A 24,402-nucleotide genomic window follows, 5' to 3' on the forward strand; every position below is an offset into this window, starting at 1 on the left:
ACCTCTTTCCAAAAGAGCAATTTACAGGTGGCAACTGGATAAAACAATATTACAACTGTTTCCTTTAATTGCTTGTTTCAGGCTAACAGCGTGCAGAATCCCCATTTACAGGTGGTGCAGAGGTCTCCATCAGCACGGCAGGTAGCAATCCACTTGCCCTGCCATCACCCACCACTTATTTAGCAATGTTCAAAATCCCAGTCTCTTCTACTGTACATTGGTACCTGCGCGTGGAGATTGTGATCCCAGGCACCCCGTTGTAAACACCGGGCATCTTCCCTTCTCATCCTCTCAAAGTGCCACCCCAAGAAGAAGAGTGATGAAGGGAAGCTTTAACAGCTTTCCGACAACATCGCACATGTTAACACTGAGCTGGTTTTTCCAGAGCCGTCCTGGAATACACCAAACCAGCCAGGCCTCGTGGCTTGCCCCCAAGTCCTGCATCCCCAGCAGCACAATTAACGTCAGCAGCTCTCCAAGGGTATCCTGGAGAACAGAGAAGCTCTCCCGAGATGGGGGCAGAAAAGAGCATCTCCCCGCCTCACATCCCAACTGCAACAAAGAAAACCCCCAGATCTAACCCACACCACTTTTCTTAGCTGTGAGAAACATGTTTCAATGGGCGTTTAAAAAAAAAAAAAAAAAAGGAACTATGCCTTTCTGTCCTACGCAGCAGAGGACATCACGTTCAAAAATATCCACTCTTCTGACTAAGACCACAAGAAAAAAAAGTCAACCAAAAGGAAAATTACCAATAATTTCAGTTAATCACCATACTGTTAAGAGGACTGCAGAGACACATAACAGTATGAAAAGTCCCAAAGGGTGGTAGGCATGTGCACGTTTAAAAACATCACACAGCATTGATGGTAACCACATGATAATTTACAAATTATATTGTTTCTGGCAAATGCTTTTGAGCACATCTCCCCAGAATTTCCTGAAGCAGTCGAAGTCTCGGACCAGAATGACTTCACTCCTTTATTTAGTTTCAAATTTTTTTTCAAGTCAGTCTGCCATAGAACGATTTTTCAAAAGTAAAAAAAAATGTGGATTTTTTTAAATGTCTGCCTCCCCTGACTTTAGAAAGCACATAGCTCCTTGGTATTTAAACCCAGATTTTCTACTAGATCATCTAGCCTGAGTTTCTGAGTGTCCCAGGCCTGGGAAGCATTAGCCAGCTGCTCTCCACCGAGCCAAATGACTGGTGTTTTACTAACACACGGCTTCTAAAAAGGTGTTCTGTCTGAACTGAAGACTACCGATGAAAAACCCAATTTTACGTAGGTACCTGTGCTAATGATTAGTCAACCACCTCGTTAAATATTAATGCTGTTATTTGCTACCTGCATTTGTCTGGTTTCAGCTTCCAGTCCTGCACTCCTTGGTATACATATCCTGATCACATTAAAGAGCCCGTTAACACCCAAGACCCCTCAAGGCACTGAAACAATCTGCCAGTCTTTCTGCCATCCTCATGTTTTATCATCAATTTCTTTATAATTGTTTTCAAGTCTCTGATGAAAAGTCCAAACAGCACCAGGCTTGGTTCAGACTTTGAAGAAACCAACTAAAAACCTTGTTCTCCATCGACATCTCGCATGTTCTCCATCGACAGCTGTTTGGGTTTTTTTTTTTTCCTTTCTTTACATGTCTCAGATATGTAGCTTTATATTCTCTGAGTGTACAGTGCTGGGGGTCTGTTTAAACAGTAAGTTATTTGGTATCTTATTTTAAAAACCTAAGAAAATTATATCTACCCATTAATTTTTGATCAAGTAAATTGTTAATTTCCTCAAAGAACAAAATTTGATTTGACAAGGCATATTTCCTTTAATTTTTAGAAAAGCTTAATATTGTTTTATTACTGGTTGCATGTACCAAAACATATCTACCAAGATAGATCTGCCAAATCAAACTCTCTGTAACAGGACAGCTTTTCTTCCCATATTTTACAGACAGGCGCTGTGAGAGTATTCGTCTCTGGTTTGAAACAGACTCCCACCAATATCCCCTGTTAGGCTTAATTGGATGGGATGCTGTGCTACGTGTATTCAAGATCCTGCAACTCTGAGACATCTAAAACAAGTAGAACTAAGTATTTGATTAATATTTAAACATAGCAAAACTGCCAAATATTGCAGCAGATAAGTTTCTTGGGCAAGACTGCCCTGACGGGATACCAGTAACTTCCACTGAAAGGAGCTACCGATAGTTCCTTGTATCCTGAGGGGGAGAATCAGAGCCCTGGAGATCTACTTAGTTTTCTGCTTTCTGTGCACATAGAAGCAAAATACATAACAAGGTCACGACAGGCCAAAAATAGCAAATCTTCAAGCAGTTGCAATTCAAATAGATACCAGATCTGCTGGAAAGCAAGCAACTTGACCAGCATACAGAATTTCTGAAGATCACTACTTCTATAGCATTTTAAATTTTATGACCATTTTTCAAAAGTCAAGAAAAACATTAGGTACATACTTTTCAGGGTTTTCCACTTCTTCAGTAACAAAATTGAGGTAAAACCTAGAAAAGAGTTATAAAATATATTATAAGGGCTTGGTAGATTTTGATTCTGTATTTCTTTCCCAAAGAATCAAGAAGATGCTTTTACTTAAGCACTGCTGTTAATTATAGTAGACTTTGCAGACCCATGTTTGGATTAAGGAGAGCGTGAGATTTAACCTTCCCTCATCCCCACACTCAGGAAGGGAATTCTTAGAAAAGACAGCAAAGCAGAAGAAAAGACATGTAATGTTCGTGTGGAATGAAATTAAATTTTTTTTCCCCAGCATACTAGGTAAATTATGGCTTACCCTAATCCTATACACAAATGCACACACACCCTCAAGCCTCATATTCCATTTGCGGCTGTAGCCTTTTACAATTTCAGGTTATATTGGCAAAAATTCTCATCAGGGTACTCAGCAAGGACTTCTTAACAATAAAAATGAATGAAGCCTTAAAAAAACCCTCCTAAAACCAGAGTTTTGATATACTAGTGTGTCGCATACGATCACAAACCCGGGCTGCTAATCCTGCATGCTCTTCCACAACCTCCAGTACAGGTTGCACTCTGGTCGTATTCCAGCAGCGCGCAAGAGACAGCTACATGTGGGAATTCATAGGAACTACTCACCGGGCACAGCCCTGCATACAAAGCAACCGTAAGCCTCAAGGTCACTGAACCCTCTGTTCTGCATTTATTAGCACTAGGTCTGTGCATCGCTGGATCACATAGATGTGCCTGGCTCAGATACGGGCACAAAGTCACATCCTGACTAATTACACAGAGCAGTCAATACATAGTGCTTATGCTGGCTTTCTACTTTTAGGACAGATAGAGGAAGACAAATGATATCTGACCCAACAGTGCTACAGTGAATAAAGAAATGGTACCTGATCTGGCAGAAAGCCTGGGAACTTTTCTCCATCACAAGTCTTGGACCAGATCTGGCTTAGCAGAACGAGTTAGCGCTGGCTCACCGTTTTAAAAAATGTGATTTTGTGACCGAGCATGAAATTCTGTAAAACTAGATTTACCATCTTATACAACAACCTCAGTACTTGTTTCTAAACTTGGTAGTGCACAGAGCACAACAGAAGGGGTTGGGGTAGTTCAAAGGAGAGGTGGCTTCTGACGAGTAAGACATTCAGCTGCTTCTTTCTGGTCTTAGTCCTGCTTCCAGATAGAAGTAATTTGACAGCGCTGCATCAGTCCTTTTATTGATGCAAAGACATGTTTCCTTGCATTCTTTTCTCTACTTGACCTTCTTCACTCAGCATGTTATACACCCAATAGTCTACACTTGCTCTTCGCAGGATGAATCATAGAATCATTAAGGTTGGAAAAGACCTCTAAGATCATCAAGTCCAACCGTTAACCCAACACCACCATGCCCACTAAACCATGTCCCTAAGTGCCTCGTCTACACGTCTTTTAAATACTTCCAAATACACCCTTTGTTTTGTTTTTTAAAGCTGTATCATCAAAAGTTTATAGTCTCATAGGCTATGCATAAAATTCTGCCTGCGTCCTGGGACACACCACCACCACTTGCAATGCTCCTTCACATTCAGCTTATTGGATTGATTTAGCCCCATGAAACTGATAGTGCAAGGGTATTGACACTCCACTTAATGGTCTGCTCTTCTGTGCTCTGAGGCAATCAATTTGAGCTGGTGACAAAGACAAATAGGCAGCTGGGAAGAACCACTAGCCAAATTAGGTCTTTTCCTGCTAATTTCTTTTATAAGTGGCAAATAAGGACCTTGAAGTAAAAGTCAGAAGGTGTAAAGGAAAAACAGAGATTATTTTTATCGTAGGGGTTTGGGACGTTAGGTGGAAAATGGAAAGAAATGGGAAAGAAGCAACAGAATAACAGTATTTTTAATGTAGCATTTTACAGTAAACAAACGCTGCCTCGGTGATGAATAATATTAAAGAGTTTTTAAAATTGCCTTCATACAAAAACGTACAGTTAGGTTAATATTTTAAAAGTGAGAAACCATCACATGCATGGCTATGAGAAACAGAGGCGGTTATATGAGAGAGAGAGAGAAGGTGGTAAAGACTGTCCACATAATGAGTTCAATTTCTTTGAGGCTTCAAAATGCCAGGCTCTTTTCTTATATGTCTATCACAGATAAAAGCTTTGGACTCTCTGGGGTTCCCCCCCCACACTATTTAATATAAAAGTTCTGTTCAGTACTTCAGTGTGCATGTTCATAATGCTCCTGCAACCAGGGAGTTACAGACAGGCAGCGAACTCAAATGCTCGGCCCATTGTCCCTCCGAATTAAATAAATAAAACCCTTATCTCTCAGCCCTCGCCTTTTGTGTGAGGTAAAGAACTCGGCTGCCTGTAAGGCTATGGAAAGGAAAGGGAAGACCTGCAGACAAAGCTATCTCAAAATAAGCCCACTCCGTGCATTGTAGTCTTTTTCTTTTCCCCCCACCCTGTTGCTGCAGCAGCCCATTGGCACTGTGCGATGGGGAGCCCTCGCTAAGCATGAATAAATCCTAAGGCAGATTCGAAGAGCGGCAGCACCTTTCAAACCAGCCGCTGTGTACTTTGGTGGGGGAGAGGGAAAGAACTTGAAAGAAAGTTCTGAGCAGGATACTTGAAGGCAGATTCTCATACCTTTGCTCACAGTCAATAGTGCTTGACTTCTAGGGAAGCCAGTTGCACTTTTTGTTAAGTGAGGTCCAATGCTCTCGGAGTAAGAGGTGCAAGAATCTAGTTTTTTACTTTGTTTTGTGGTTTATACTGATGTTATCGTGGTTTGCTTCTTATTCTTCAAATACTGCTTTTATAAAGCAAAGGCTGAGGCCCACACAAGTGGGATGGAGATCCACAAGTTTGTAGCAGTTCACAGATTTTTCATGTAATTACTGACTTGTTCAACAAAAATTAAAGCTTCATTATCCCTTTTATCCTTTTATCAAAATACCTAATGAAAATTTAAGAACATTCCTTTCTTGTTGCCTTTATTTCTCGTCTTAAGAACAGAAATAAAAGACTGATTTTTTTTTAGTGGTCAGTGCCTGTTTACCTATTGTACACTGTAGAAGAAAAATTTTTCCTTTGTAGAGTTGCTTGCAGAATAACTACTGAGCATATGGAACAGTGGTGAGATCTACCCTTACTGCATGATGTAGTTTGGCAAAAGATGTGGGACATGCTATTCATTTCTTCATATAAATAAATGTCTTTGTTAGAGCATATCGGTCTCTGTTTTTAGGACAAATACTTATAGGTTTCAACAACTTACCAGCCTGAATAGGCATACATTCCTGAATAGAAAGCAAGTGGTAATCCCATAATACTGGCATCGTTCCCCGCAAAGGCATTTTTGAAGTGCTGTGTTTCTCCTGCAACGTCAACAAAAACAATATTGAAAAATAAGCTCTTCTGTCACCTACTACTTTAAAACAAATAAATATATCACACCATGGAACATTTAATCACCCAACAGTTCACTGACTTCAAGTTCTGCCCTTGACCTTAATTTCTGACCCAACTCTTGCAGCTGTAGTCTGCCAGCAATTGTAAAAGGTTTCGTGGCGTCCCTAGTCATGCAATAGCAGAATTTGACCTATTAGTTTTTTTCAAAGCATTTTGAGCTTGATGACCCTCACAGCACTGTCATCTCCTGCAGCAACTTACATCAACGTGAAAAAGCAGAACGAGCTCTGTAGTTTTTGCTGCGGAAAATTTCACTTGTTTAACATTTTAATCAGAAGGAACATTGCTAGCATTTCACTCACAAGCAACATTTTTAAGGTAAACAAACCCAACACCTTAAACATTTCTATCACTAAAAAATTTAGTAACTCCCTACCGCTTTATAGTCAGTACTGTATTAATATTACACTAAGTAAGAATTACATACCTATAAATGCAAACATGTAAGAGTTGTGTTATGCTCTTAACTCATTTACAAGGTGCTCTATGGTATGTAAGACATACAACACAATACATCCCTACAATATCCCAAATTTCCTGAGAAGCAATGATCCTCCACAGAAAAGGGAGCAGGAAGAAGCACAATTCATTCAGACTTAAATTAGCAATGGGTCAAATCCTTTACCCTTTACTCGGTTTTTACTGAGCTCTCAGTCAAAATTCCCACTGAAGCAGAGGCTTTTTGGGAAAGGGAAGAGCTGTGGAAGGTCCCAGTGGGGAATCGGGGACAGCGTCTGAGCTACTTAAGGGCAGCAAAACCCATCCAAACCTGGTTTTGGCCTGCTCCAAAGGTCTAGGAAAAATGGGGCGGATGGGAACAGAGAGAAATTTTGCACATGAAAGGAGGTGAGGGAAGAGGCATTGCAACTGCCAGAAAGGAAGTGAAAAACACGAAAACAGAAATAGTGAATCAGCAGAGTGCTACACAGGAAAACTTTTATTTCAGAGTCTATTGCTAACCGCAGAGAGCCGAGAAACTGAGCTCACCGCAGAGCCTAACGCTGCGCTGTTGACTCAGACGGGAGGCTTTGTGAAGCATCACAAAAGAGCGTCCCCAGGGAGAGAGCCAACAACTGTGATCATTTTTGTTAGACAAAATCTGCCACCGGTTCATTAAAAAGTGCTCCCCGCTCTGACCCTCTGCGCTGAATGGCTCCTTGTGTTTTGTGTCGTTACGTCCAGCGTTATTGTAACGAGAGTGAGCTGGGGCTTGTCACATCTCAGCCCCGCTGCCGAGAGGGCTGTAATGGAAAAGCCTCTTCAGGTAGCTGAGCATACGTCAGTGAAAAGAGTTTCTCTGCCAGCATGGCTTTTCCTAAACGACTTCCAGAGAGCCAAGGAAAGGCCTGCGCAGCCGTGTCTGCGCTGGGTGCTGCTGGGGAGAACTAAGGTGTGTTTTCACACTCCTTGCTTACGCAGCAACATTGATAAAAGTCTGTAGAGTAATTCTTGCTCTCCGAACACTTCTGCTTTCCTTTCCTACGCTCGGGTTAGCCCCGGACTATTGCCTTTTGCTGCATGCTTTAGTTTTTCACTTGGAAGCAGCAAAGCGTGCATGCAGCATGAGCATCCAGTACCTGCAGGCAGGAAGCCCATGAAAGCAACAGCTAACTACAGTTTCTCTGCCAGTACAGCACCTTTAACTTCACAATTTACCTCACCGAAGTGGTAGAACAGCATCCATGATACTGTTTCTTTCGTATATTCCCCAATTCTGATCCCCCTCCGCCACCACATACCCAGTACCGAACAGGACCAGGCACTAGCCCAGTTAAAGGAGACGTATTCTGCCTGGACTAGGCATGTGCTTTGGGGAGGGGTATGCCCATCTGTCACTAAAACCCATCCTGGCCCTTTCACAAAGTTCACGCCAAAGGCAAATTACAGAGAAGAGCAATCCTGTTGCTCATTTGAAAACTGAGTCTGAGCTGAATAGACTCATTGGCATGCTGAAAGAAATACCAGTTCCTCCCAGTGTAGTTCCACTTTTAATCAATTACATGACAGTATAGAGCTTCAGTTAAACAAGCACAGACTAATTAAGAGATTTTGCTGCACTAAGCATTATTTGGTGGAGGCAGGTGGGGAAAGACTGGGGAGGGTGAAGATAAAAGCACTTTAAAAGCATTTACTTTTCATTTCATACCTTTAATTAGCTGGATAACTCCAGGGACTATAATTATCAGAATTGCTACAAGCTTGCAAAAGGTAAGGAAAATCTGAATGCGGGCACTCCAGCTGACACTCGTGCTATTCAGGACCATCACCAGCGCTGCAAGGGGAAAAAGAAAAGTCAGAAAGAAATATTCGTGCCGCTGAAATCGCCAAAAAACTCTTTGCCAGCAGAGAGGCCACACACAATGGATCCGGATGCATTAAAGGAAATACACCCCGATAACCTTCTCCAGCTGCTGCCCTCCCACTTCTCACGTTCCCCTTCCAGACGCCACACAAAACGCTTGAGCTGAGCCCCTCTGACCCCCTGTGCGTCTCTCTGTTCTCTGCCTGGCTCCCTCCGCACCAAATTACAGCTTCATTTACCCAGAATCGTTAGCTGTTGGTAGACGATGGGCTGGCAGGACCCTGCCTTGGATGAAAGAAATTAATTGCGCAACCCCGTCGCTCCAGATTTCTGTATCGGTACCGGTTTGAGTAGAGATTTGCATTTTGAGAAAACAATAACAATTAACAATCGCATTAAACTTTCTCACCCCCATTTAGGCCCCGCATAAATTTGTCGCTCCCTACCTTATTTACCCCTGCTCCTCTTTTCCACTCTTTCTCCTCCCTTACACCCATACCACCGGAGATGCAGGAGGGCCGGAGTGCAGGTAATGTCCCTGCCCTTGTTGGGAATTGGTGAAGAGAGAGAGACCTTTTACTTCTTGAAAACAAAGCCCAGGTCTGCGCCTCACCAACGCGCAGAGAGCTGAGAAGGACTTTTACGTCCCGCCTGCTGGGCTCGCGGCTCCCTCTGGGTCAGGGAGGGCATCTCCTGGCCTTCACTACAGCTCTGACTGACAAGATGACGGTAGGTCTTATCATTTGAGTGCCAGTTATTGTAGCTTATTTAAAGAATTACCCTGGCAAAATAGAATTACTAAAGGAGTTCAGATATTAAAAAAAAAAAAAATTACCTAAAGAACGGAAAATGTGAGACATTTCACTAGATAAAAAATCCCTTTCCCCCCCTGCTGCAGGGAAAGGCGAGCGTAGTCGAACAAGCCTGCTCGCTCATCTTCTCTTTCTTGCCGTCGTATGGAGCTAATGAATTAGCTCCTCATCACAGTCCTCCCGCACTTCAAACTCTCTCAAGAGCACCGCTTTGTCTGTATCATCAGCCATATCACACATCGTGGGACGCATAAAAACACAACTTGCTACCTCCCTCCTGAGTCTGGGAGCCAGTTTGTATGAGCTAGCATTATAAATCTGGCATGGTACAAGCTTTCTGGCGGCAAAACCCGCTGATTTATCCCAAGTCTTTTATACAGATTCTGTTCACTAGCAAGGCCAGAAAATATATCATAAAAAGTTCTTCTCAGTTTAAACCAAAAATAGTTTTGGTTTAATGGAAAAGGGAGAAAATTCCAAGTAATCTGGATTCTAATGTATTTTTCTAGATATTTCTAATAAAACAAAAATTCCAGGAAAAAAATACAAGTAGTATTTTTCTGGAATTTTTATTTGGGAAAGAGAGGGCTCCACTCTCAAATGAACAATGTACCAAAGTCAACATAAACTCGCAACATCACTTAATGGGAAGTTTTCACCAAAAAAAGATCTTAAAGGTCAAAATGTTTTTCCAGTTCTGTATTTCACTATATTTCAGAACTGAGGTGTTCTTTTCTAAGTCACAAAGAAATAACTTGGACTTCTGCAAACTATCACTTGAGATCCAATTACTTATTTTACGCTTTATTACTTCCATGTATACCTATACTTGGCAGGAAACAGAAAATCCCAGGGGCCTGATTCATCACTCTATTGACCCAAAGGTACCCTGACATATTTTCACTTATTTAAATGTTGAAAGATCCCTTTAGATTGCTGCTGAATATTAGCACTGATTGAGGCTCCCCCTCTTTTCCTAGGGCTTGATTACCGGGAAGGTTAACAACCATCGTTTAAGCAAAATATATTTAAAATATTCATTTGACCAACAGCATTTAAGTTATAAAGAAAATCCAGTGCCATAAACAAGCACTGGCTTATTTCGAATTTCCTAGAAAGTTCAGGACATCATACTTTTCTTTCCCAGAAGACGAAGCCCAGGCAGGGACCAGGCCACAAGAAAATGTCAAGAAAGAGTTTTATGTGTAAGAAAGTATCCGCAATTTGACATCCAGCTTATTCAGAGTTCAAGCCGACTGCAGCAATCGGCCTGTTACCTTACACAGGCCAGAATAGGTAAGGTGAGCATCCTCCCTGCAGAGAGCCCTCCTCGAGGTTTTCTAACGCATCGGTTTCACCTTTCTGATACGCATACAAGAACATCACTGGATGGCAAACTAGTACCAACACTAACGTAGCTCACGCGGAAACTCGTAACCTTCCTTGCTGGCCAGCCACAGGCAAATCACAAGCCCCAAATCTGTATAAGAGCTACACTGGCTTGAAAGAAAAAAATGCAGGCTGGTATTTTCATTAACAGAGCCTGCTTGTGAGCAGGCTGTGTTAAAACCTTTTCCATCCCCAACTGTGAGCTCAAGCCAGCCAAATGTTTCATCTGAGGCTTTCTAATCAAACAGCAAAAGCAAAACGGACACTGCAAGGACCTTCATTTAATCGGGAAGCTGAAGGCATGCTACACCTGCAGGCAGTCCAGGGCATGTGCTGTTAGTTTTGATGGTCCTCTATAAGAGTAAGTCCGTCCCTTGCAGAGTTGGACAACTGCACAAATATAGTAGCTCAGGTTGCAGGGCTGAGACTTAAGTTCTTAGAAGATTTGAGACCAAGCTGGTATTTTATGGAATTTCATTTTATTGGACTTAATAGGCTATAAGAATTTACAGTCGTCTTACAATATTCAATCTTAGCAGCTCTATGTGCATAACAGGGATGTGGGGCTTATACTGCTATCACGTACCAGCACCGTTACTGGTTGTGTTGATAGTGAAAGGCAACGGAGAAGAGGAGTCATGAAGAAAGCTGCTAAAGAGCAGGAAAAGAATATGACAACTGTACCAGGATTCAAGAAGGAAATTATACCTCGGGACTAGGGTCATTATTCAACACGTCTCTTCTATGAATAGGGCCTTATGGAGATACTTCAAGAAACTGGTTGCAGAAGCTTTGATACAGGATCACAAGCAAAGATAGGAAGGAAGCAGCAACTCCCCAGACAAAAGGACAGCGAAAGGAGGACTCATCTCTAACTTTGCTAACTAAAAGTCAGGCATCTAGTGTGGCCGCATCCTCAATGAAGTTACCTCCAGAGGATGAATAACAACACCTCTTTCAGATGCCTATCTCAGCTGAGATGAGTTGCCTTCAGGAAGCGTCTCCCTCTTTCTCCACTAACTCTATGGGGAGGCATAGACAATTACCTTAAACTAAACACCTAACTAAAAGCGAGACGAATCCTAACTGAGGAGAATATGGGGGGAGAACAAAATGGGGTTCATGAACAGTGAAACACAATGGTAACACCGATCATGTTGTTTTTCACAATCTCTTTCCTTTACACAGCCACAGCTACAGATGGATAACGAAATCTAATGGGAGAAGCAGCAGTAAGCGTTACATCCTCCCCTACTTTTCAAGAATATATGTACCATTGCCTCAGCGGGAAACCAAGGAAGCCGCCCTCCCCTAACTTGTCAGGCTTTTAGGGTCAAGGCATTCACACAAAGCAAAAAATACCCTCAATTTGCAGATCTTAATGTGTCAATTAAAATGAAGTCACAGGAGGCAAAAGCACTCATCAGAGCAGCTTTTCCTATCCCTGCAAGCCAAGATATGTCTTAATTTAAACTGCTTGTCTGAAAACTGTCAGCGGTAGAGAGCAATGTCTGTAACATCTGCCATGGTGAAAAAAAAAAAAAAGGCAACTAACTATAGACTCACATACACACCAAATTTATGCTAATAAACCTTTGGGCTGGAGTATTTTCCAGCAAGCACTGATAGTTCTGTACAGCTGACCTTAGTTTTCAAGAATAATATTGCTTCTAACAGCCATAGTTTGGGGTATTTGAGTTTTTTTGGCAGACCTCCAAAAAAAGGGGGCAATTACTGCAGTGTAAAATGCCCAAAATACACAAGAATGAGTGTAAAAACTTTAAGAACGTGTGCGAGTTGGCAACCTGCTTTCAGTCTCGCAGTTTTTAATACCTGAAACCTGTTTATCTGCTTTCTGATATGGAGGCCAAGTGAAAAGATTAGAACAGGCTCAGTTAAGATTGCGTATCTATTCAGGTTACATACTGATAGTACAGTTCAATATCTTTGCACAGTACAATTTATCCCTTCCTGTTACCAATATATTTAAATTTACCATTAGGAGAAGAATTAGAAGACAGAAATAAAGCAATATATCAATCTAGGGGTTTTTTGCACTATCACCATATGCTTTGCAATGGTGATAGGCAGGGTGATAGGATGTTTCTTCACTGGAAGAAACAATAAATATGGAGAAGACTACCAGCTTTCACTTAAAGAGAGAAATGAATTTTTAACTCTTTCTCCTAAAAAGACCATCTTCAGCATCAGAACAAAGGCGGACAGCATCCCTTCTACTTCGTGTGCTGGGGCTGTTGTGTCCAACTCAAGCAAAGTTAGGCATTTAGAAGTCCTCGTCTCCTGTTTGCATTTTCTTCAGCTGTCCTTCCATATGCTGGGGCACATCCAGGTTCTCTCTCCTCTACCCGGCCGCTTATTTTCATAAAAATTGTAGTAATTAGATACCTTTGAGATGTCTGCTCTTCTCTCAGGTACAGTTAAATTGACGGAGTTTAGAAAAAGTTTATGGCAGACTGACAGATAGACTGAGATATGCGTATCCAGTATTTGCCTAGGTTTTTCTCCTCGCGGAAATTTGCTTGAGAAATACCAAGTGAATTAAAGTTATTTTTAAGTTTGAAAAGAATAGGCAGCCTTTGCTTCAGAGGTTCAAAAAGCTGGGGCATCTGAAGAGAACCTCCACACAAGCATTCTTCTCTTGAGCGAGCCATTGAAATGTTTGGACTTTTTGGTTGGTTGTTTTCATTTAAAAAAAATAAAAATGAAAGCACCATATTGTGGAACAGAAAATTTGTTTCTACAGATTGTTCAAAATTGCTCAGAACAGAGACGATTTTGAGGGGAATTTTGTGCCCAGCACATGCTTTTTTCCTATAAATAATAAACCAAGAATGAGGGGTATTTTTTTTAAAGGTCACCACCTCCAGTAGTTCCGTTTTAGCTCTCATCTGATCTACATCTTCTCTGCAGCACCGTTGTTCCTTTTTCACCGCAGAGGCACTGAGGTGGAATGGTGGGGAGCAGAATGGGCTGTAGCCCCTCCACGAGAAGTACTTGTTTGCAGCTGGTAGAGGAACAACAGTATTTGCCACTCCCCATCACAATCCTGGTTGCATCCATCTCAGGCAACCTTTTAATAATAGGCTTAAATAGCAGAAAAGGAGGTTTAGGTGGGGAAAAAAAAAATGAGAAAAGCTGTCCTGTGACAAGGATAGAAAAAACTGGGCTACAGTATTAGGTGAGGCTTTAGAAACTCCCTCACTGGAGGTTTTAAAACCAGTTTAGACAAACATTTGTCAGAAATTGTTTGGATACGCTGTGTTTGGGGGCAGGGTATCACCTGGAGGTTTTTCAAAATCTCTTCCTGCCCTTTCTAGTACGATCAGAAATGACAAGGTAAAACTACAGAACAAAGTCTCACCCAAGGACAGAGTTTAATGGTGCTTCCCCCTCGCAATAAAGACAGATATGCAGCGAGCACTCAGTCATCAGGGACAGGAGGGAGAAGGGACCAGGAGTGGATACGAAGACAAAAGGCAAGTCAGTTCACTTTCTGATTAACTTAACATTTTCAGTGGAAGCAAACACGGCCTTTGGCGCCATTAAATTGGATTATAAGATCTTCAGGGCTCCGATGTGTCTGTTCAGCTCAACACCACCTTAATCTTACCTATCACTCTGCCTACGTGCACAATACAAAACTTTCATAACAATTACCACCACAACAGCTAATTCTTACCGTACAAGAATAAGAGTCATACACTCTGGGATCCCTAAGCTTAAGTATGGCATACGATCAAAAACTACTACAAATGAAACTCCACTGTAGAGCATACTGCAAACAATAAAGATAAAGCCTCAGTCTGACATGTCACTGTTTTCCTCACCGTTGTCCCATTCACCATTACAAACTTTCTACAAGAATCCCTTCTTTCGGTGAAATGACAGCTCATCTTACCTGTGCTGTACGGACCCGCGCTCACCATAGGAGCAGCGTGCTGGGAACTCCTCTCTCCCTTCAGGCTGTAATTATTTCAGCATAACCCCACCCCCCCGCAATGCTACTTCTTTGTTTAATTACTTTGCGAAGCCCTGGCTTATCACACAGATTTTCAACTAAATTCAAAGCAATAAAAACCTATTTCAAATTGTTCACTTATTGTGCTTGAATCACATGCACTTAACAAAATGCTTTGATGGAGTCCTCACTTAACATTCCTTCTGTCTCGGTGACCTTGACATTACTGAACATCTGTTTCACCCTTATCTTGCACTGAAATATTTTAGACAGATGTAGCTATAAAAAGTCATTGACCTCAAAATTCAAGCCCTTAATTCAATTATTCCTATGAAACCTATAGTTTGTGCATAATTAAGTTAGAAAGAAATGCGGTCACATACTGATTTTTTTAACACTGCTGGCAGAAGGGAACTCTTATCAAGAGAGCTCCTACGAAAAGCCACAGTAACCTGGAGACTGGAAATTTCAGTATCAGTTGAACTCCCTACCCCAAAGAAAGCAAAAGTCATCTGAACCTATTATTGTGCAAAACCGAAGGGGTCTCCTGCGTGCCTTTGATCATTTTGCACATCTTAACTCCTTTTTCCAGTCCTTTTGTTTCTGATACGTGCACTGGCCAAATGGAAAAACAATCTGTTACTGATTATTCAGGTCTACCCCGCACTCTCCTCCCAGCACAGCTGAACGCGAGTGTGAGCCCACGTGTGCAAGGACCATCATCACCAGTGACCAGACAGGACTGGAAACAAACCTCTAGCACTACTGGCACCCGGCTCCAGAGTCCCATTCGCATCGTGATTTGCAGCCTCCCTCACCAGCCCAGGTACGCTGTAAAGCTCCTGGTCTCAGGGTAGCCTCCCTCCTTCCACTGGCAATTATTGGTTCTCTGTAGCCCTAAATGGTCCCTTTTACACTAATTGCAAAGTTAACAAGAGTAGGACAAGCTGCTGGTAACGGACATGCTTTTTCACCAAGCCGTACGCCCGGCTCTCAAAGTCATCAGTTGGGTTCCTGCTTCCCGAACCGCAAGTGCCTCGCTAAGTTTTATTGCTATGAAGGACAGAGTGGGACTAGGGAAGATGATCTCATGTTGTCTGTGCTCCACTCAAGAGAACGACACTTCTTCATGGCATCATACTTGGCACTCGATTGCCTCCTAAAACAGAGGTAGAGCAAAGCACTTAAAATCAGGTAATCATTCTTCCATATCTCTGGCAGTGGCTCACCATCTCTTAGGGACTGAAATTGCTTCCACAAAAGTAATGAGAGTTCTGCCATTAATTCAAGTGGCAACAGAATCAGCCTTGGCAATAGATTTTCCCTGCCGTTAATAAAGTCTGCTATTCTTTTCACTACTGCGTATGTTCACAAACACACATACCCAGGCAAAAAGTCACGCTGATGCCCTTGGCATTGGACGCACAGTCGTTTTGTAACGATTCACATCAAATGACTACCTGTTCAAATGTTCAGTGTGCAATTACTTTTTTTTTTTCCCCAATTTACAACATCTTTACCCTTCCCTGAAACCTAAAATTGGATACTTACTGATGCCAACAGCTGTAATAAGTTTAATCGCAAGTTCTGGGATTTCACACTGCATAAAGAAAGGTTCCAAAATGTAACGTCCAAATGCCAACGATATCACTGCTGTGGCAGCAGGGCTAGAGTAAAAACAACACAACAAAAAAATCACAAAATTAATCTGCAATAGTACATAGATAATACTCTTATGGGATCATGCTGTAAGTTTATTATCACAGAACTGTGAACCGTACTTAATTTTGGTGCCTGCTTGTGACTATGCTGCCACGTACCATGACTTCTGAATGTAGCAAGAAACCACAAGCAGTTTAGCTTTGCTCAGCGGTTCTGATCTTGACACCAACACTTCTTACCAGGATTGCTCTTACGACTTTCATGTTGTGAAGCAGCCGTAAACAGAAAGGAAAGGTATCAACAGAAACCTTCATTCGCTCACTTGAAGCGAACATGGCCAGAATTAGATTACATGGGCAAAACCCTGAGTAAAAGTCGTTGAGGACCAAATTTGAGTGGCCAGGTATATCTCACCCCTCAGAGACACAAGCAAATTCATTTCAATCAAGCTGAGAATTCTGCTTTACTAAGTATCCAACACCTAGCCAAGTCTGTTATTAAGATCTGAGATAATGCAAAAAATGAATGAAAGGGGGACTTCCTAAAATGCAAGCAGAACTTGTTCCTTTTATTGACTAACAACTTCCTAGCACTGCAAGTGAGAACAAAAATCCTTGAAGTACAGAAAGCACCTACCAAGAAAGAGAGAAATGTGTAAAGAAAGGCAGTCATGCAGTTGTTGCATTTCCAAATTTGAAATACTCACAACATTCATACAGCCTTCCTCTTTGAGACAAGCTAAATGTTTGCCAGAAGCCTTAGCACTGACACATCTTAACAGCAAATTACCCCGTGCCTCGGATCAGACACTGTCTGCATGTTACAGTTCCAGTGGTCTGTTCACGTGCGGTTTGGGAGGACGCTTTCACCCTTCTTAGGGCAGCTGGTGGCATCTGTGCTTCATCACACACTCGCACACAATAAGGACAAAAGGGCATATGATTCTGCCTCAAAGGATTTTTGAGTTAAACAAGAGTCTATGCAAATTTCTTGTGAAAAAATCTTCAGTATTTAATAAAACAATGCCTCACCTTACAGAATTTTAATAAAAATATAGGTGCTAAAAATGCTATGGAACAGTGTAAACATTCTACAGAGAAGTTATTATTTTCCATCGAACGATAAAGGAATTTTCCACAAGAAAGTTTCACCCTTAAAACAAAACCCACTTTCTTAGCGTTATGAGTCAACCAAAATGTCACACATTGTGTTGGACCAAACTGCAGAGGAGCACAGAGCAGAAGTATCTTCCTCGGAAAATTTCTGCGTGGACAAGAGAGGGCTGCTGCTTGTGCGTCCCCCACGCACGAGGACTGTTCCTTTCAGGGGCCAACAATTGGCTTTGCAAATTTTGCCTTCGCTCAGGGACCGAATGTCCTCTGCGCTGCATTTACACATACATTTGCTGCCTTCACCTCGGTGCAATATTTCTAATTTACGTAAGAAGATCACCAGACTTCCGGCTTTTAAATACCGCAGCCTGCCAAAAGTAGTTTGAAGTGTCCTAGATCAGATGAAAGATAAGATCTTTGGACCCTTCCCAGACTTTTTTCCCTCTGTCCTGGCTCCTTTTTCCAGAACTTGGATTTTTCCCTTTCATTTTAAGAAAGGCCTTTTTAAAGAGGCAGCCGCTGCTATCCACACCACTAAGTCTTTAAAAAAAATAGCTGCTAAACTATACCTCTAATAAATAGCTGTCTCTCTCGTAGTCCCACGTTTGGAGGGAGACTTTGCTGGCAGCCTAGTCGACCAATGGAGGTGGAAGCTGAAGGAATGGGGCATTTTCCTTTTGACTGCAATCCTAAAGACAGACCGGCAGCCCCCCAACAGCCGTCTGCCCAGGGGCGGACAGAAAGCGCGTCAGCAGCTTCCATCGAAGGACAAGAAGCACAAAAAGCCACCAGGGAAGGGGCAGGGATAGTGCCCCAGCCACACCACGGGTGGGTGACTCACCCGGCAGCACTCTCACCCCACCTGCGTTTAGCAACCGCCGTAGTGAAGCACTACAGACCATGCATTCACACAATCGTCTTCGCTTGTTTGAAAACTCGCTTTTTGGTTTTAAAGGTATGTAATATACCTGCAACCTGACTTTTGGGGAGAAAAAAAGTTCCTACTTGTTCTGGATGAGGAGCAGCGTAGTGTAAGGCACTTCTAAACAGCAGGTGATGCTGGCACAGTTTAATCAGTATGTGGGCAGAGTTTAAGTGTGTCCTAGACTGTAAAATACTGGCTGAAAAGATATACGAGAGCAGGAAACGCTTATTTTGGTTGCGGCTGCTCCACCAGCCCGTAGGTGTGACAATCCTGCAATCCTTCAGAGGAAAAAACACCTTAGCTGAGAAGCGTGTGTGCAACTTCACCTCCTGAAAAAAACCTAGATACGTATTAGGTCTCAACTTCTTTGATAGCAGCAGCCAATTAGTTTACTGATGCAGGAGTCAGATATAAAACTCTACACAGAGTTTCGGCAGCGCTGCTCTGATCATCGCAAGTTATAACAAGTACGCCTCCCTCGCTGCCTCTCAGATTTGATGATTAAAGAATCCACTGATGTTCCTTCCCATGCAAGATGATTATTTTCTGGGTGTGGGGCAAATCACGATGACTAAGAGTGTTTTCATGACATTCCTGAGACACTGTCACGTGTAAAAAAATAATAATTTTGCGAGGAGAGGAATTTACGAAGCCTGGATTCTTGTGGGTATTTGTGCCTAGGTTAATAAGATCCCCCTGCCTAGTAAGGGGCAGGTTAAGAGCGGGATTTCTAACACTACTCTCTTCTGTTGGTTCTGTGATGTGCAATGACATCGCTACGTTCACAGCACTGTGCTTCTCACAGTGAAAACTCTATCTGGTTTTCCTTTTTGGCAAAAAGTTAATACGGTTAAGACATCTGCTCTTTCACCACGTTTGATGGAAATTATGCAGTTAGTTCAAAGGTTACGTATGGGTGGGGAGGTTGTAAAGGACCATCTGACTTACACAATGATTTCCTCCGGAAACAAGATAAGGATTTATGGATTCATAATGACTCAGCACTGTCAGTGCTTTTAAACTCAACAGTCTACGCCAGAACTTGTCAATATTATGTAAACATAGTTGTGATTTGAAATGAGGCTTGCGCTTTTGTGACTAATTTGCTGATTCAGGAGGAGAGGGGAAGGGAGTGCTAACTAGCCTGAGGCAGGAATGGAGCATTCCCAAAGTCATTTTGCATAAGCGCGTTTCCCTGTTCTACATGTAACAAGCTCTCCAGCCTCAGCAATACTTTAAAAAAAAAAAAAAAAAAAAATCAAAAGGCCACATTTGAGTTTGATACAAAGATCCATTTATATTATGAAAATTTATTTGATATAATTCAATGATTTGGCATCTTCGTACAGAACGTCAAGGGCTGCACGAGCCACAGGCTTACACACTTATACTTTGAACGTTTTAGATACGCAAGGACTTAATGTTGCTTTATTTGGCCAGTTAGTGCTTTTCATAGTAATCAAGAGTTAAATTCTCCTACACCCCACAAAAACAAAAAATGGGGACCTGAATGGACATGCAAAGGATACATGGTGCCCCCAAAGCTGAAAACTACTGGCCAACAGCTTCACCAGGAGTTATTCCTGTATCCATAGACTGTATCCACAGCAACCGCTCCAAAAGTTAGTACCAAGACTAAGAAAAACGTAAAGGTGACTTCCCTCTTCCACTATACTATATATAGGCATGGGTATTAACATTATTAGTGACATTAATGGATACAGTAAGCTTAGCAAAATTAAAGCAAGTAGCTGAATTTGTGTGGCAGGCAGTTTTCTTAGAATCTGTTTTTCTCCCCATACATGCACATATGTCCTTTTGAATGTTTCAATGCTGACAAGCAAAATAGCGGTGTTAAATTCTCTGAAGCAACCATACCAAAAGAACACAGCTCATTGATCAAGATTTTTTTTTTTTGCACATCACATATTGGAGATTTTTCGTTATGACTGAAAAGCCATCAGAAAAGAAACACAGAAAAGCCACAATACACTTACCGAATGATGAGTAATTCAACCCAGACTCTCACAAAAGCAGGTAATGGGCCAAAGGCCTCCAGGATATACGTGTAGTGACCGCCAGACTTCTTAATGCATGTTCCTAGTTCAGCATAGCAGAGGGCACCTGTGAGAATTAAACTGTGGCATCACGAGAGATGTCCAAAAATACCTTTCATAACATTTATAAGCTAAACAATGGAGCTGCCATGGTATCACAAGTACTTTTGATATATTTTAATCATTTTTTAAGCAATTTTGTAAGTTTTAGTTCATTCAGCTAGACCTGCAGCTAACCAAACTGTACATATATCCAGTTACACTTACGTGTAAGCCACTGAACAAACTATTTACTATCAACACGTTTCATTACTCATCCATATCTTGTGAAAAGGGACAACAAAACGCTGTGTCACGCCAGCTACCCCGGCTCCCCAGCCAGCCCGACTGCACTGCCGAGTGAAAGCCTTCTGACACATTTGCTTGTTATCAAACGATGATCACCTCCATTCAGCCTCAGAGATGCCTGGCTCAGCCTCTGAAGAAAAGCCTGAAAACTGTATTCCCCCTCCTCAGCCACGGGCGAAGCAATCGACCGGCCAAAATATGGAAGAAAGAATTGCAGATTAAGAATTTTCCTCAATAGCACTCCCAACATCTTATATACAAAATTCAGGGGATGGCTTAGCCCTGGCTTTTCCACACTGGTGCAGTGTTGTTGTGCATTACTACTGCAACGAAAGCTCAGTTCATTTCTGCATTGCCTTAAATACAGACCGCTTCACATTTTCATAGCAGGAGGCTCATTTCATCCTTTGGTGCATTTCCACTGACCAAACCAAAACCCAAATCGTTATCACATTGCTGCATCACGCAGCTCATACAGAAGTGGCTCAGGCCCCTTCGGAGCAAGCGCTAGTGGCGTTCCCAGCAAGTAGCAGCTCTCGGAGAGCTCCCCGAGGCTGCCGACACAACGCGTGGCCTCTGCCATTACGGAGCAGGCAACAGCACGCTGCAACTATGAGGACCTGCATGAAGCCTTCTTCACCCATGCACCATCTGCTACCGTTGCTTAATGAGCCACCACCCCGTGACAAAGCCAGTGGATTCTCAGCTCCGCGGGCGGTCCGCGTCAGTAGAGAAACGTACCATGGCCGATACATGCAGGCAGCTCTTTTAGAAGAGTCTGAGAAACCAGATGAAAACAGTAATAAAGTTTGTAAACACCGCATCACATAGAGTTAAGATTAGCAACATATACGAACTCATTTCGGCTCTGTTCCCCGCATGCTTTTATGCTGCAGCACTTTAAGATGAAAACTATAGTTGTCAAAATCACATAACATGTACAAGCCCATTAAAGCTTGTACCCACATTAGGACAAATTCCATCCTTGTTCATTTGCTTTGTTTGGGGCTTTCAAAAACATGGCAGCTCTTATAATTCAGCTTACCTGAAAATGTACTTAAAGGAATTCTTACAGCCACATTAAAAAAAAAAGCTATTGATAGGTTTTCTCTTGCCAGCGTCTTCTGTTGAGGTTCATAGAATCATAGAAATGAAATTGTGTTTCGATACATGTTATACACACAGCCTCAGCAAGACCTTAAGTGATCTTTGCATGTGATTTTACTATAATTAAGTCATGCAGGGAATTAAAAACACCCATGGCACAAAAGAAAAAAAAAGAAAAAATAACAGTAACAGGTCCATACAGAGAAAGAGAGAGTATCTTTTGCTAGGCCAAATTACACAGTTCTTCGTATCTCGAGATCTGGAAAGTGACCTAGAAAATCCGTCTGATATAAGAGATTTTTTTTTTGTACAGACTTTACTTCACAGCCAGAAAATTACTACTATTACAGCTAAAGCCAAAAATGCAATGCTTAAGCAAATTCTGTTTTGACTAAATCTAAAGACCAAGGTCGTCTGACAGGGTTACAAATCGTATCTGAGGTCTTTCTTTATAGAGGAATTTTGGTTATAGACAATTTGTACAACAGATTATGCTGCACGTTGTACCAATACATTTAACATTTGACCAAAATGGGTCCTAACGTGCTTGCACTGTCTGTTTGGCTTAACCTGGGCTTAACCCGTAAACAGCCCATGTTTCTTTTAAGCTCAGAGCCAATTTACAGGGTGGCATTTGCATGTTCCACCTATTAAGCAGACGCGTGTTAGTCTGTGTTTGTCCTCTTTTCCTCCTGCCAGAAAACAAGTCGTTTCTGTTTTAAATAAAGCCAATATTCATGTTAGTTCTTCAGCTTCTTTGAGATTAACTCATTAAGTAGGTCAATGGACCCTCTGTCCTGCAGAGGCCAGGGTGGGGTTTTCCACTCTGAATGGGGGCTTTGTGTACAGAACAAATAAACTGGCATTTTTCAGAATTTAATACCCTTCAAAAATACACAAAATTAGTAAAAACTGTCACGACAGGCAGGCCACCAATAAAACTCGCATTACAAATTTGTTTCCAACACACTGTTTTTTGCAGCGCAATCTTTCAAAGCACCATCGTGAGCGAGGAACAAAGTAAAGAGCAGTAATACAAGACTAGGGAGAGGGGTTATTCGCGTTATTACTTTGCTCTCTTTCATGCCAATACAGCTTAAGTCCAACGGGAATTATTCCTCTCAGACCTTGCTCTAGCCTCCAGGGAACTAACTCGAGCTGTCTAAACATTTCGCCGGTGTTCGAGCGGAGTGACCCGCATCCCCAGCTGCCGGGGGCCTTACAAGCAAACCGTAAACTACCTCTTACACCCAGAAGACAAACATTATACATACAGCACATTGCATGGCATAAAACGGACATTTATTTTTCCTGTTCCTTTAGGGACCCGTAAGAAACAATAATTTACGCTTCCAATCTTTGCCGACCCGGCGCCGGGGGGACAGGGGTTGCATACCTCCACGCAACCTACCACGCAGCAAAAACCTTCTGTAGCCCTATTGGTCCTCCAGCTCCGCACTGTGCCTTGCTATCCAATGGCAAAATCAGACAAATAGCAGCAATAATCCACCGGCCGCCCCTCTGGACCAATTAGAAACTTTTAAGGGACTTACCGAAGAGCGAGAGGATGCCACACACTGTCCAGACAGTCAAGGACATGCCCACGCTGCCCGTGTTCTTCAGGATGCCTTTGGGAGAGATGAAGATGCCAGCTCCAATGATAGTGCCAATTATGATGGATATCCCCCTCAAAAGTGTCACTTTCTTCTTCAGCACAACTTTTCCCTCCTGGGCTGGCTGTCCGCTGTCCATAGAGGGCAACCTGCCATTAGCTTGCCCCTGCAAGTAGCTTCCATTAGAGACGGCGGTTACAGCAGCTTTCCTAACCATGCTACAGTGCCACCAGCACACCGACAGCAAGCGCAGGCAAAAAAGTTTGCAGCAGAAACTCAAGGGTTTTTTCCTCCCTGTGTAGCCAACTACCGAAGTCTCTTCCTCTGCCCTCTCTTTATCTTTCCAGCGGCTCCTACGCACAGGTAGCAAGCTCCTAAAGCGTATTTGAGCCTTTACTGCGATCCGAGGGCTGCTCAGGAACACCTGCGCTTTCACACTGCGAGCTGGTACTGCCCTATCATTGGAAACCAGCTCAGCTTCCGCGTGGACTTGTATTTAAGCTCTTGTCATACCAAGTTACTTCAGCTGAATGATGATGCAAATTCTCCAGGTTTGCATCAGCCATTTGAGAAACCTCTGGCATTACTCAGCATTTCTCTTTTTTTTTTTTTTTTTTTTTTTTTTTTTCTCTTCTCTTTCCTCCTTTTTAAACAGTAGGGGCATGTTGCACAACCGACCTGAGGGTGGTGGGAAGAACAAAGCACTCGCAAGCAAACCAAGCCAATCAAGCTAAGCACATCACCCTCGACACCCCGAGACACACTCCCAACATTTTTTTAAAGCAACTCGGAGCCAGCAACAAAAGCCTGCTTAAACACAAAGCTCGTCAGAGTGCAAGGGGAAAAGAAATCAAACAGGATACGTCATCCCTGGGTTTAATCCAATTTCTTTCTCAAAAAACTTCTCTTAACGAAAGTTTGCCGGGCTTAACTTCTTGTGTCGCAGTTGATCAGCCTCTCTCACGTCTACGTTACTTACCTGGAAATCTCTACAGGGACCTGTACCTACCTAAAGAATACATACCATCCCCTTGCTACCCCGAGTTGCCTAGCAACACACCCAAATCAGCCTAATGAAAACCCGGGGTTACTTCCACAGTACAGTAATTTTCACACAGGCAGTGCGT

The 24,402-nt window shown here is 42.4% G+C and overlaps 1 protein-coding gene across 1 annotated transcript in view; it reads right to left on the reverse strand.

Moving 5' to 3' along the window:
- SLC7A11 (solute carrier family 7 (anionic amino acid transporter light chain, xc- system), member 11) overlaps window positions 1-23,492 on the reverse strand; it is a 58,134-nt gene extending 34,642 nt beyond the window's left edge. Inside the window, exons 1-6 of the mRNA XM_009584030.1 lie at window positions 23,216-23,492; window positions 20,148-20,274; window positions 16,003-16,118; window positions 8,116-8,241; window positions 5,776-5,875; window positions 2,482-2,526 (exon numbers count right to left, since the gene is read on the reverse strand). Coding sequence (XP_009582325.1) covers window positions 2,482-2,526; window positions 5,776-5,875; window positions 8,116-8,241; window positions 16,003-16,118; window positions 20,148-20,274; window positions 23,216-23,492 — 791 coding nt within the window. The remainder of the gene's footprint in view (window positions 1-2,481; window positions 2,527-5,775; window positions 5,876-8,115; window positions 8,242-16,002; window positions 16,119-20,147; window positions 20,275-23,215) is intronic.
- Window positions 23,493-24,402: the final 910 nt, after the last annotated feature.

Source organism: Fulmarus glacialis, unplaced genomic scaffold (assembly GCF_000690835.1).
Source record: "Fulmarus glacialis isolate BGI_N327 unplaced genomic scaffold, ASM69083v1 scaffold2368, whole genome shotgun sequence".
NCBI lineage: Eukaryota > Metazoa > Chordata > Aves > Procellariiformes > Procellariidae > Fulmarus > Fulmarus glacialis.